General features: G+C 46.3%; 1 protein-coding gene across 1 annotated transcript in view; it reads right to left on the bottom strand.

The window, feature by feature from the left end:
* Positions 1-1,848: 1,848 nt before the first annotated feature.
* Positions 1,849-14,326, bottom strand: part of cngb3 (cyclic nucleotide gated channel subunit beta 3) — a 107,117-nt gene continuing 94,639 nt past the window's right edge. Inside the window, 1 exon segment of the mRNA XM_033020407.1 lies at positions 1,849-2,071. Coding sequence (XP_032876298.1) covers positions 1,849-2,071 — 223 coding nt within the window.

The raw sequence follows: 14,326 nt of genomic DNA, 5'->3' as shown, positions 1-14,326 counted from the left end.
TGTATGCGTACAGATTTGGCGGTCGCAAGAACGTATTTTTATTCACAAAATCACTTCTCAGTTCACGGGCTCTCACAACACGTCTGGCCACAATGATGGTCAGCACTGAGCTGCCGCGCGAATGCAAAACTGCGCGAAAACAAGCAGCCCCTCCCGATTCACGTGACCGTGGCTTCCGAACGCCGTGTTCGATACCTGCGTGTGCCAGCAGGTGCCACTACATGGAGCCCCCCAGAATCCGTGGTACGGAAACGCACGGGTAACCGGACGGTTCGACTGGAACGCGTAGTCCGAGGACGCGGGGTGGGCGTAACAGTAGGGGCCGGCAAAACCAAACCGGAGGGACGCGACGAATGCGAACGAGGGACGGGCGTAACAGAGAGGGCCGGTGGATAATAACCGGGGGTAACAGGTGCAGTGGGCGGCAAAACGGCCCGCGGACGTCCTCTACGCCGCCACCGGGCTCTCCTCGTCGACGTGTGCTGGCTTAAGGCGGCTGACGGAGACAAACTCCTCCTTGCCACCCATGTCCAACGTGAACGTCGAGGTACCAGTCGTCAGCACCCAGTACGGACTTTCGTACACCCGCTGTAATGGCGAGTGGTGAGCATCCCTACGAAGGAAAACATAGGCACAATCCCGTAACATAGTAGCCACATGCACCGCGGACAACCCATGCCGGGAAGTGAGAACCGGGACGAAAGCTAACACCGCCGAAGCCGGGACCTCCTGATCCTGGGGAACGGAGAGAAAATCGCCAGGTACCCGCAGAACCGAGCCGTAAACCAGCTCGGCTGAGGAGGCGTTGAGGTCCTCCTTAGGCGTGGTTCTAATGCCTAGGATGACCCAAGGCAACTGGCCAATCGCGGCCGGTGAGCCGAGAAATCCTGGATGTTCGGGACTGGGTACCGATCAGCCATGGTAATGGCGTTAAGACGCCTGTAATCACCGCTAGGTCTCCAACCCCTGGACGCTTTGGGTACCATGTGCAGAGGGGAAGCCCAAGGGCTATCCGACCGCCGGACAATCGCCATGTCCTCCATAAGCTGGAACTCGTCTCGTGCGATGCGCAGTTTATCGGGCGGGAGGAGGCGCGCGCGGGCGTATACCGGCGGACCCTCGGTGGGAATGTGGTGGACCACGCCATGACGTGGCGTGGCCCCGTCGAACCGGAGCGTGAACAACCCTGGGAAATCCGTGAGCAGGGTTGCGAAAAGTTGCTGGATCTCAGCTACCTCGTCGAGTTGCTGTGGGGCGTTGACGGGTTGCGCTGCTTGGCAGGGCACAGGTCCGACACAGGGACCATGCGTCTGCCTCGCACATCGACTAACAGGGAGAACGCGTGCAAGAAATCGGCCCCCAGGATCGGCTGGGCGACGTCAGCAACAGTGAACTTCCACCTATACGGGCGGGAATCAAAATTTAACTCCATGGTCCGCGTACCATAAGTGCGAATGTTGCTCCCGTTAACGGTTGAGAGGACGGGTCCTACCTTACCAACGCGAGTATCTCGGGCGCTCGGAGGCAGGATGCTGGTTATGGCACCGGAGTCCACCAGGAAACGGTGGCCGGAATGGCGATCACGGACGTTGAGGCGTTCGTTTCTGATCGCGTTCACTTCTATGGACGATCGGCCGAGGCAATTCCCTGGTACGAGCAGGGGCTCCGGCATTTTCGGGCTTCTGGGCCGTAGCGCTGATGGTAGTAACACCAGTGATATCGACTGTAAACCACTGGAAGCGGCGATGCTTCTTCGGCGCCGGGCTGGGCTTCTTCTTCCTCCCGATGTCGTCTCGGTTGCACCCGCACCGTAACAGGGAAGTGGATGAAGGCACAAACGTCCCGCCGTCAGTGTGCCCACAATTCATCAGCTCCCTGTTGGGGGTCGCTGAAATCAGCTCCGGCGAGCATCAGTTGGACTTCGTCAGGCATCTGCTCCAGGATCGCCTGTTCAAAGAACAGACAGGGGCGGTGCCTGTCCATCAGGGCTGACATCTTCACCATGATTGTGGATGTCCGCCGATCGCCGACGCTGTCCATGTGTAGTATCTTCGCCGCTCTGTCTCTGCGACTGAGACAGAAAGTGTGGATCAGCAGGGCCTTCAGCCCTTAGTATTTGGCGATGGTCGGCGGGTCCCTGATGTAAGGCAACAGCCTCGAGGCACAGTCTTGTGGCAAAGCTCCCACCACATGGAAATACATGGTATCGTCTGCGATGATATACGATGCAGGCGAAACTGTGCCTCAACGTGGGCGAACCACACCTGAGGTCGATCGGGCCAAAACAATGGCAATTTGAAGCACGGTGAGCCCTGCCGCGTGCCGGACGATTCTGCAGGAACGTAGTCCTCCAGCATGATCTGCTTGTCTAACGATGGCTAGACAGGTCGGGGTCACCAATTTGGCGGTCGCAAGAACGACAACTGAGTTTTCAAACGTATTTTTATTCACAAAATAACTTCTCAGTTCACAGGCACTCACGACACGTCTGGCCACAACGGTGGTCAGCACTGAACTGCCGCATGAAAGCAAAACCGTGCGAAAACAAGCAGCCCCTCCCGAGTCACGTGACCGCGGCTTCCGAACGGCGGGTTCGATACCTGCGTGCGCCAGCAGGCGCCGCTACACAGTACAAGTATGCAAGAGTAAAGAGCTCTGTCAAAGTTACAAAAGTATTCAAAGTTACAAAGTTACAAAAGTACCTCTTCCTTCTTTCCAGCCCACCCCCCCTCAGACCCTCTTTGTAGGTATGTTACAATACTTACCTTCAGCGGCGCTGCAATTCTGCCACTGGCCGTGTGCGCGATTTTGGCACCTTTGAGGGGGGGACGGTGTTAAAATTTATTTGTTTTTTTCCTACCTTGTCCTGGATTATATTTGGTTGGAGTACAAGCTTTTGCTGAAGAATCGTTCCGACGGCCGTTCTGTATCTTTTTTTTTTAGTCGCCCGACTAGTTCAGCGCTGGAGTCATTTTAAAATCAGCTTCTAAAGCCGTAGGTGACAGGTAAAAGAAAGCCGTTTATTTTAATGTATAAAAGTGGTCCTTAAGATGCCTTTAGTTCACATTTTAAGTTGCGAAACGGTGATTTAGTCCCCATACGAACCTGCATGCCGATATGGGGTCTAAATCACCGCAAACCGCAACGTTCCAAATGATCGCTTTCCAGAAAAACCCACTCGCAAGATGATTTAAATGGCCATTAATTTACAGGTATTAAACATTAAATTCCTTCCAATTGGCCTATAAATCCATGACAATGAGATTTAAAAATTATGTTATATTGTGAATCCTTGTGTGAATGTTATTTGGACACTTAGGCTATTTAAAAATGTTAATCTATTCTTAAGAAATTGATAGATGTTTAGATCTAGTAATTGAATTTTGTAATTAGCTACAATTTGGTAACTAACTAATTATATGCTTTAATTTCAAGTCATCTAAGTAAGATTGTTTCATATTTGTTTCAGAATGCTTCAATCTATAATAACTGAAAATTTATTTTAGTTCTCTTAATTTTTAAGAAAGTTATGGCCATTTGACTGTCCTCGATCACAGCTTTTGTGTTAAGTCAATGGAAAAGCAATAGGGAACAAGATGTTAATTTCCGAGTATGAAAATGGCCATAACTTTATTAATACTGAAGATATGAAAGTGAATTAGGTGACAAATTAAACTTCTTTTTATGCTTTATCTGATGGGTAAATTACAGGCTTGATTTTTAAAATCTCAAAATTTTGTAACATTGCTACTCTTTGTTCTTGGTGCCTTTCCCCCCCCCCCCCCCCCCCCCCCCCCCCCCCGCCAGGTTCCTCTTTGTTCTCGGCGGTGCCTCATTCACCGACCACCAGGACTCACATGGGCCTGACCTCGGCCGAACGCTGGCATTCACGTGGGCGATGGCTCTCCACTCTCACTGACAACACTACTCGCTTGCCGATGGCCCTCCACTCTCTCCAACGGCACTGTTTGATTGCCGATGGCACTGCTCGCTTGCCGACGGCCCTCTAGCTCACCAACGTCTCCCCCTCCTGGGGGCCGGGCCCGGTCCCGATCAGTGCCGTGCCGGCGGCCCTTGCATCAGCTGCCATTGTATTACCCATGTGACTTCAAACAGGAGCTTTGCTGAAATCCGACCCAAAATGCTGGAGTAACTCAGTGGGACAGGCAGCATCTCTGGAGAAAAGGAATAGGTGATGTTTCGGGTCGAGACCCTACTTCAGACTCTAACTCTGGTGTACATTTGGTGTATCTGCGGTCTAAACCAGCATCTGCAGTTCCTTCCTGCACACTTGTTGAAATCAGACTGATACCAGGACATTGGAAGGCTAGGAATAATTCTGCTCAGCCAACAAATCTGCCGTGAAATAAAGCAATTTTTTTGTTCCATGTCCAAGAGGTGTCCAAAAATGGGAATATCAAAACTGTTCCACAGAATCTATTCAAACATTGCATTACTAATTTATATTGTAGAAAAGCTACAATAATTAATGGTTCAAATATCACACGCACAAACTGGTGTTGTGCAGTTCCAAGATTAACTTCTTGATCCATGGACAAAAATATCTCAAATTTTATCCATTATTGCCACTTTATAGAAACATAGAAAATAGGTGCAGGAGGAGGCCATCCCCTATCAATAACCTGTGCCTGCCTTCTCCCCATATCCCTTGACTCCACTAGCCCCGAGAGCTCTGTCTCTCTAAAATCCATCCAGTGACTTGGCCTCCACTGCCCTCTGTGGCAGGGAATTCCATAAATTCCCAACTCTCTGGGTGAAAAAGTTTTTTCTCACCTCAGTCTTAAATGACCTCCCCTTTATTCTAAGACTGTGGCCCCTGGTTCTGGACTCACCCAACATTGGGAACATTTTTCCTGCATCTAGCTTGTCCAGTCCTTTTATAATTTTATATGTTTCTATAAGATATCCCCTCATCCTTCTAAACTCCAGTGAATACAAGCCTAGTCTTTTCAATCTTTCCTCATATGACAGTCCCGCCATCCCAGGGATCAATCTCGTGAACCTACGCTGCACTGCCTCAATCACAAGGATGTCCTTCCTCAAATTAGGAGACCAAAACTGTACACAATACTCCAGACGTGGTCTCACCAGAGCCATATACAACTGCAGAAGAAAATTATCTAAATGGCAATTTCTTAATGGGTCCATTATTAAATAACAATATTGGAAGTATTTAATAACACGCAATATTTTATTGCATGCTTCATTCTGATCTAATTTTAATTAGTTTTTTTAGAAGATTGGAAGACATAAGAGCAGAATGAGGCCTTTCGGCCCATCGAGTCTGCTCTGCCATTCGATCATGGCTGATCTATTTTTCTCTTTCAACCCCATTCTCCTGCCTTCTCCCCGTACTAATCACGAACCTATCAATCTCAGTTTAAAAAAATATCTATTGACTTGACCTCCGCAGCCGTCTGTGGTAAAGAATTCCACAGATTCACCACCCTCTGGAAGGAATTCCTCCTCATCTCCATTCTAAAGGCACATCCTTTTATTCTGAGGCTGTGCCCTCTGATCTTATGGGCAATTTCTTCATGCAGAGGGTAGCCTATATGGAACAAACTGTCACAGGAAGCTGTGGAAGTGGCGATGTTTAAAATAAATTTAGCCCGAAACATGAACAGGAAATATTTAGAGGGATTTGGGCCAAACGCAGGCAAATGTGACAAGATGTTGGTGGATTTACAAGGATGTTGCCAGGACTCGAGGGTCTGGGCTATAGGGAGAGGTTGAGAGGCTTTATTCCTTTTTTACACAAAGGCTGCTGGGTGTATGGGACGAGCTGCCGGAGGAGGTAATTGAGGGCATGTTAGTTGCCATGGGCAAGACGATCCAAAGAGCTTGTTTCCGTTCTGTATGACTTGGTGATTCTAAATGATTGATATAATCAAGACAATGCCGTCGAACTAACCTTCAACCCAAAGTACGAAGAAAACAAATAATTGAAAGAGAATTCTCAAAGTTAATATTAGCAATTATACTGAACACACTTACAGTTCACCACCCTCCACATTCAATGCCACCATTTTATGACATGGGTTATAAATACATAAATCCTGTCTTTCATTTGCAAACTGTTTCAATTTGTTACACAGGCTCCATTATCATCTTTTTTTTTATCAGACATTAATAGCATGATGTTCCCTGACCACATCACCAGTACATTCTCCTAACAACTTGGTGCTGATCGGTTACTGTATTACTTCCACATGCCGATAGATTTTTTTTCCTTTTGTATTATCAGTAGAAATTATTTCGACCGCCAGCCCAACCTACCAGTTTTTATAGTTGAGCCATAGCTATACAGCGTGGAAACAGGCCCTTTGGCCCAACTTGCCCATACCGACCAACATGCCCCATTTACAGTAGTCCCACCTGCCTGCATTTGGCCCATATCCCACTAAACCTGTTCTATCCATGCACCTGTCTAAATGTCTATTAAATTCTGTTATAGTACCTGCTTCAACTACCTATTCCGGCAACTCGTTCCATATACACACCACTCTTTGTGTGAAAACGCTGCCCCTCAGGTTCCTATTAAATCTTTTCCACTCACCGTGAACCAAAGATTATAGAGCTCCTCTATAATCTTTGCCGTAAACGTCCATGATCTGATTCTTCATTCCCCTACTATAGGTAAAAGACTCTGTGCATCTACCCTATTTATTCCCCTCGTGATTTTATAAGATCATCCCTCAGCCTCCTAGCCTACTTAATCTCTCCCTATAGTTCAGGCCCCCAAGTCCTGGCAACACCCTTGTAAATCTTCTCTACACTATCTCCAGCTTAATCTTTTGTTTTAATACGTGTTGGGGTTTCACTGGCACGGTTGAAACATGCTTTGCTGCCTATGTGAAGGCAGCTGTAAGCAATTCTTGTACTTTTACAATTCATACAGGCTGATGGGTAGTTCCAAGATTCTTATTCATCAACAATAAAGGAATAACAATTATCTGCATTAGGGTTGTCTCAAAAATAAGTACATTTATGCAATTGATCCAGGCATCCACTTTACGTTGTAAATCAGGCGAAGTGAGTCCACACAAACAATGCTAGTAAGTTCGCAAGCTAGCAGACTCGATGGGCCAAATTATGCTCTTATGTATTATGGTTTAAGTTAACATTCCTTCAGCATTTTTTTCAGAAAACAGACCAAAGGCCAAGTTTTGCAGAGAGCCCTTTTTTGAATGATTGAAACATAATTGATTGTGTGGCATGGTGGTGCAGCGATAGAGTTGCTGCCTTACAGCACCAGAGGCCCTGGTTCGATCCTGACTGCAGACGCTGTCTGTATAGTGTTTGTAAGCTCTCCCTGTGATGGCTTGATGCTCCGGTTTCCTCCCACATTCGAAAGACCTACAGGTTTGTAGGTTAATTGGCTTCCGTAAATTGTCCCTAGTGTGTTGGATAGTTCTAGTGATCATTGGTCGGAGCGGACTCGATGGGCCGAGGGGCCTGTTTCTGCACTGTATCTCTAAACTAAACTAATCCAAAACATCTGCAAGTAAGAATTTCATTGTTCCATTTGGGGCACATGAAAATAAAACATTCTTGATTAAGTTCAAGGACCCTACGACATACCCCTCAAAATCAGAATCATCATCATTTGTGTAGACAGTCATAAAAGATGCAAAAAGGACCTTATTCCCATTCCAGAAACAGATGTCCTTTTATATTGTTGACTGTTTTAGAATCATGATATGAACTCAGTGGAACATCTTCAATGGCGAGTGAGAAATCAAAGCTTGTACTGAAATTAAGACATAAAACACAATTGCACTGTGACAATAAAAGTCTCTTAAATATATAAATCTTTCCTTCCCCTTAAGAGCAAAGTTAGACTTTGGATTTATCTTTTATACATGGAACATCTTCTTAAAGTGGTAATGTTGGCGTTTGCTTATAGGGACCTTATGGACATTTACAGACAAGTTAATCGACACCAAGTATAATATGAAAATAAAAATATTGAAGGTTTCATACACTGGAAGTGACCACACAGTTACAAGATTTGATCAAGGTTCCCCTCCCCACCCCCCACTTTTTTATGTGGGGGGTGGGGGGGGGGGGGGGGAAGGGGGAAACTACCTTTCAGGGTCCCTACCTGGTCGGAGAGGCAGCTTTTCTCCGGGCTGCAGCTTCGACCCGTCCTCGCGGCCTACCAGCGGGCCTGGAGCGGCGTTTCCTGTCGGGCACTGCCCAGAACCACGGCTTCGGCAGCGGCACAGCGCTGGAGCGCTATCGTGGAGCGGGTGATGCCTTGTCCGGGTGCCGCGCTGGAGCTGAGACCGCCGAGTAAAACATCGCGGAGCTGCGGGTTTGAGGAGCGGCCAGCTGCGGGCGGCGGCGCCGAACTGTACACCGGGAGCCTGGGATCTCGCGACGAGATCGCCAGTTGTGGAGCTCCAACCGGCGCGGCCTTGTCGGCTTCGGAAGCCGCGGCCTCCAGTACGGAAGCGGCCGTTCCAGGGTTCCCAGGCCGCTGCGAGGATTCTCCCGACGCCGGAGCAACATCACCCGGCGAGAACGGCCAGGAACATCGGGCCTCCGTAGAGGCAACTGTGGAGGCCTCAATGGGCCCGACTATGGGTGAACTGGGGTTGGGGACTGGACATTGTGCCTTCCCTCATGGTGGGAGCCATTGTGGGGGGATGTTCTTTGTGTTTAAAACTCTTATTGATGTTATGTCTGTATTCCTTCTTCATGTGCTGCATTGGCAAGAAGCATTTCACTACACCTAGGTGTATGTGACTAATAAATAATCTTTGAACCTTTGAACCTTTTGAACCTTTGAAAATGGTATCATATTCACTGGCTCTTAGACAATGTTACAATGTTATGGCTCAATCTTTGTCCTCAAATCCAACTTCATTCTGGGAGCACAGAACTAAGTTATCATTGTATTGGAAGGATCTGCAGATGTTGGTTTACACCGAAGATAGACACAAAATGCAGGCGTAACTCAGCGGGACGGGCAGCATCTCTGGTGAGAAGGAACGGGTGACGTTTCGGGCCGAGACTCGAAATGTCACCCATTCCTTCTCTCCAGAGATGCTGCCCATCCCGCTGAGTTACTCCAGCATTTTGTGTCTAACTATGTTATAATTTCTTAGCCATATCAGTGACACGTCTGAAAGTCAATTTGTCAAACCCGGCAGATGAAATGCGAGTAAATGTAGATAATAGAGTACCCAATTTTTGTGGACTTCACAAAGTTCAAAGGATTTTAGGTTTGACTTGCCAGAAATTATTCTCCCTTTATATCGAGGGAAGGCATCACTCAAATGTCGAGGGACTTACGAGCTATTTTTCTCAACATCTTGTCAACATTTGTCTGAGAAGTCGGTTGCCCATGCAATCTGCTGAAGTAGTTTGCCCTTGTTCATGGCTTGACTGATAATCACATGCTGGTCCACTTAATAAAGTACTTGCTTTGGACATGCTTTTAGTTTTCCTTCTACTTTGGGAGATGAAACAGGGTGAAGTGCTTTACGGCTCTGCTGAAAGCAAAATCATTAAAGTAATATGCTTTTACAACCTTGAAACAATTATAAAATTGCCCATTAACTGATTAACAGTGTCGGTAATAATTCATTTGTAATCATAAAATTATAAAAGTTTATGTGAATATTCTACATCCATTTGTTGATTATCTGATGCATTATGGAATTTGTACATGGCCTTCCTTTCCATTTGTTCAATCGGGTTAACTCAGTCCTGAGGGAAGGTCTTTGTTCCTTCAATTATCTCTGTAGTATGGTCAGTTTGTTCCTTCCTAGTCATATAGTCATACAACACGGAGACAGGCCCTTTGGCCCAACTTGAGCGTGCTAACCGATATGCCCCATCTAAGCTAGTCCCATTTACCCGTGTTTGGCCCATCTATATATTACTAAAAGTCTGTTCTTGACCGGTTTTTGCCATCTGTGCTGCGATTTCCGAGAGAACGCCGCCACCTACGGCCGTCATTTTTGGCCACCTTGCTGAGAGTCCCCCTCCGCCGCATGTGTGCCGAGGATTTTTCCCATCGATTAAAAATGACAGAGATATTAATGTTTTTACGAAATTCCCCATTCTCTCTGCTGCCCCCGCTGGCGGCAGGGGGGAGGGACTATAAAACCAGGAAGTGGTGTGCCACACAGTCTCTTCAAGATGGAGGAAGGCAGAGGGTCACGTTTCTCTGAGCTGTGAATAACACTGAACACATGTATACTCAAATGTAAGTGCCCTTAGTGGTTCTAAAATGCTTGCAGAATGTGTCTATTGGTTCTAAAGCTTGCAAAAAAATGTCTATTGGTTCTAAAGCTTGCAAAAAATGTCTATTGGTTCTAAAGCTTGCAAAAAAAAGTCTATTGGTTCTAAAGCTTGCAATAAAATGTCTATTGGTTCTAAAGCTTGCTAAAAATGTCTATTGATTCTAAAGCTTGCAAAAAGTGTCTCTATTGGTTCTAAAGCTTACAAAAAAATGTCTCTATTGGTTCTAAAGTTGCAAAAAAATATCTATTGGTTCTAAAGCTTGCAAAAAACATGTCTATTGGTTCTAAAGCTTGCAAAAAATGTCTATTGGTTCTAAAGCTGGCAAAAAAATGTCTATTGGTTCTAAAGCTTGCAAAAAAATGTCTATTGGTTCTAAAGCTTGCAAAAAAAAGTCTATTCGTTCTAAAGTTGCAAAAAAATATCTATTGGTTCTAAAGCTTGCAAAAAAACATGTCTATTGGTTCTAAAGCTTGCAAAGAAATGTCTATTGGTTCTAAAATGGTTCATACTAGCGCTCCAGGTTGGCTTGGCTTGGGTGTGTCTTGAAATTGAAAGGCACTACTTACTGCAAATGGTGGCATGAAGTTGAAAGGCACTACTTACTGCAAATCGTGGCTTGGGTGTGGCTTGAAGTTGAAAGACACCACTTACTGCAAATGGTGGCATGAAGTTGAAAGGCACTACTTACTGCAAATGGTGGATTGGTTGCTTTGGCTTGAAGTTGAAAGGCACTACTTACTGCAAATGGTGGCTTGGGAGCTTCGACTTGAAGTTGAAAGGTACTACTTCCTGCAAATGATGGCTTGGGTGTGGCTTGAAGTTGAAAGGCACTACTTACTGCAAATGGTGGCTTGAGTGTGGCTTGAAGTTGAAAGACACCACTTACTGCAAATGGTGGCATGAAGTTGAAAGGCACTACTTACTGCAAATGGTGGATTGGTTGCTTTGGCTTGAAATTGAAAGGCACTACTTACTGCAAATGGTGGCTTGAGAGCTTTGACTTGAAGTTGAAAGGCACTACTTCCTGCAAACGATGGCTTGGGTGTGGCTTGAAGTTGAAAGGCACTACTTACTGCAAATGGTGGCTTGGGTGTGGCTTGAAGTTGAAAGACACCACTTACTGCAAATGGTGGCATGAAGTTGAAATGCACTACTTACTGCAAATGGTGGATTGGTTGCTTTGGCTTGAAGTTGAAAGGCACTACTTCCTGCAGATGATGGTTTGGGTGTGGCTTGAAGTTGAAAGGCACTACTTACTGCAAACAGGGAGCATGGGTGCTTTGGCTTGAAGTTGAAAGACACTACTTACTGCAAATGATGGCTTGGTTGCTTTGGCTTGAAGTTGAAAGGCACTACTTACTGCAAATGGTGGCTTGTTGTTTTGGCTTGAAGTTGAAAGGCACTACTTACTGCAAATGGTGGCTTGGGTGTGGCTTGAAGTTGAAAGACACCACTTACTGCAAATGGTGGCATGAAGTTGAAAGGCACTACTTACTGCAAATAGTGGCATGAGGTTGAAAGGCACTACTTACTGCAAATGGTGGCTTGGGTGCTTTGTATTGCAGTTGAAAGGGAGTGCTTACTGCAAATGGTGGCTTGGGTGCAATGGCTTGAAGTTGAAAGGCATTACTTACTGCAAATGGTGGCTTGGGTGTGGCTTGAAGTTGAAAGGCACTACTTACTGCAAATGGTGGCTTGGGAGCATTGGCTTGAAGTTGAAAGGCACTACTTACTGCAAATGATGGCTTGGGTGTAGCTTAGGTGTGGCTTGAAGTTGAAAGGCACTACTTACTGCAGATGGTGGCTTGGGTGCAACGGCTTGAAGTTAAAATGCATTACGTACTGCAAGTAGGGGCGTGGGTGCATTGGCTTGAAGTTGAAAGGCACTACTTACTGCAAATGGTGGCTTGGGTGCTTTGGCTTTCAGTTGAAAGGCACTACTTACTGCAAATTGTAGCTTGGGTGTTTTGGCATTAAGTAGAAATGCACTGCAAATGGTGGCATGAAGTTGAAACGCACTAATTACTGCAAATGGTGGCTTGGGAGCTTTTGTTTGAAGTTGAAAGGCACTACTTACTGCAAATGGTGGCTTGGTTGCTTTGGCTTGAAGTTGAAAGGCACTAACTGCAAATGGTGGCTTGGGAGTCTTGGCTTGAAGTAGAAAATGCACTACTTATTGCAAATGGTGGCTTGGGTGCTTTGGCTTGAAGTTGAAAGGCACTACTTACTGCAAATGGTGGCATGATGTTGACAGGCACTACTTACTGCAAATGGTGGCTTGGGTGAATTGGCTTGAAGTTGAAAGGCACTATTTACTGCTAATGGTAGCATGAAGTTGAAAGGCACTATTACTGCAAATGGTGGCTTGGTTGCTTTGGCTTGAAGTTGAAAGGCACTACTTACGGCAAATGGTGGCTTGGGAGCTTTGACTTGAAGTTGAAAGGCACTACTTACTGCAAATGGTGGCTTGGATGCAATGGCTTGAAGTTAAAAGGCATTACTTACTGCAAATGGTGGCTTGGGTGCATTGGCTTGAAGTTGAAATGCACTACTTACTGCAAATGGTGGCTTGGGTGCTTTGGCTTGAAGTTAAAAGGCACTACTGTAAATGCACTTACTTCCTGTTTGCACTGTATATTGATTTTAGATAAAACGCTACCACTTACTGCTGTGATTTTTGGCCATCTTACTCAGTCCCCCTCCGCTGAGCCGGTGCAGAGAATTCTTCCCATCAATGAAAAATAAAAGTGTTTTTAGTTTTTTTTAAAATGTTGAGAATCTCTCTCCTGTCAATCACTCCATGAAAGCCACACCTTTTCCGGTGGGAGGGGAGGGGTTATAAAACCCGGAAATGTGGTTGTGGCTCAGTCTCTGCAAGATGGAGGAGGGAGAGGTCACGAATTTGCACCCTACTTCAAATGTTATGAAACTGCACTTGAATTTGGTGGCCTTGCACCCTGCTAGAAGTGGTAAGAAACTGCACTTGAATTTGGTGGCCTTATACCCTGCTTGAAATAGAATTTCAAGGATTAGCCGTGAGTCAACTACCAGCCCATCAGCCGTGAGTGAGTGAGTTGCCAGCACAACAGGCTTGATTGACTGAGACGCCAGCCCAAGAATCCATTTGGCGCACAATTTGCATACTAGCCCTCTGGAAACCAGTCCCTTCAGCCCACAACACCCATACTAGCGCTCCAGAAAGCCCCCCGCCCCCTCCCCCCAACTGGCCACCAATATTAGAATTGGTGGAGAGGTGGAATATTGCGTTGGATGACCAGCCCTCCTGTGTGATGCTGGGACCCAACGGGTCCCACTTAGTCTAGTATCCTACTAAACTCTTCCTATCTATCCATTTACCTGTACGTGGTCTTTTAAATGATGGTGTAATATCTGCCTCAACTACCCCCTCTGACAGCTGATTCCAAATACACACCACCCTCAGTGAAAAAAATGCCCCACAGGTTCGTATTAAATCTTGTCCCTCTCACATTAAACATGTCTCTTGTTTTTGACTGCCCTACCCTGGGTAAAGGTTTCTGTGCATTATTGACATCCTTCCTATTAGGAGGGTGACCACACTGAATACAGTACTCCAACAGTGGCCTCAACAACGTCTTGCACAGCTGCAACACAACGTCCAACTCCATACTCAATACTGAGTAAGGATTGATGAAGGCCAATGTGCCAAACGCCTTCTTGACCACCTTGTCTACCTGTGATGCGACTTTCAGGGAACAAAGTGTCTCCACTCATAGATCCCTCTGCTGTACAACACTCCCCAGGCTCTGCTATTCACTGTGAAGGTCCTGACTTTGGTTTGACGTCCCAAAATGCAACATCATGCACTTATCTGTATTAAACTGCATCAACTATTCAACATGTGTAGGAAAGAACTGCAGATGGTCCGAAGAAGGGACTTGACCCAAAACGTCGCCCATTCCTTCTCTCCAGAGATGCTGCCTGTCCCGCTGAGTTACTCCAGCATTTTTGTTTACCTTCAACGATTCATCAGCCCACTTGCCTCGCTGATCAAGATCCTGCAGTA

The sequence above is a fragment of the Amblyraja radiata genome, chromosome 4 (assembly GCF_010909765.2).
Source record: "Amblyraja radiata isolate CabotCenter1 chromosome 4, sAmbRad1.1.pri, whole genome shotgun sequence".
NCBI lineage: Eukaryota > Metazoa > Chordata > Chondrichthyes > Rajiformes > Rajidae > Amblyraja > Amblyraja radiata.
Note: the sequence above shows the minus strand (reverse complement) of the source record. Positions and strands in the feature narration are given on the sequence as shown.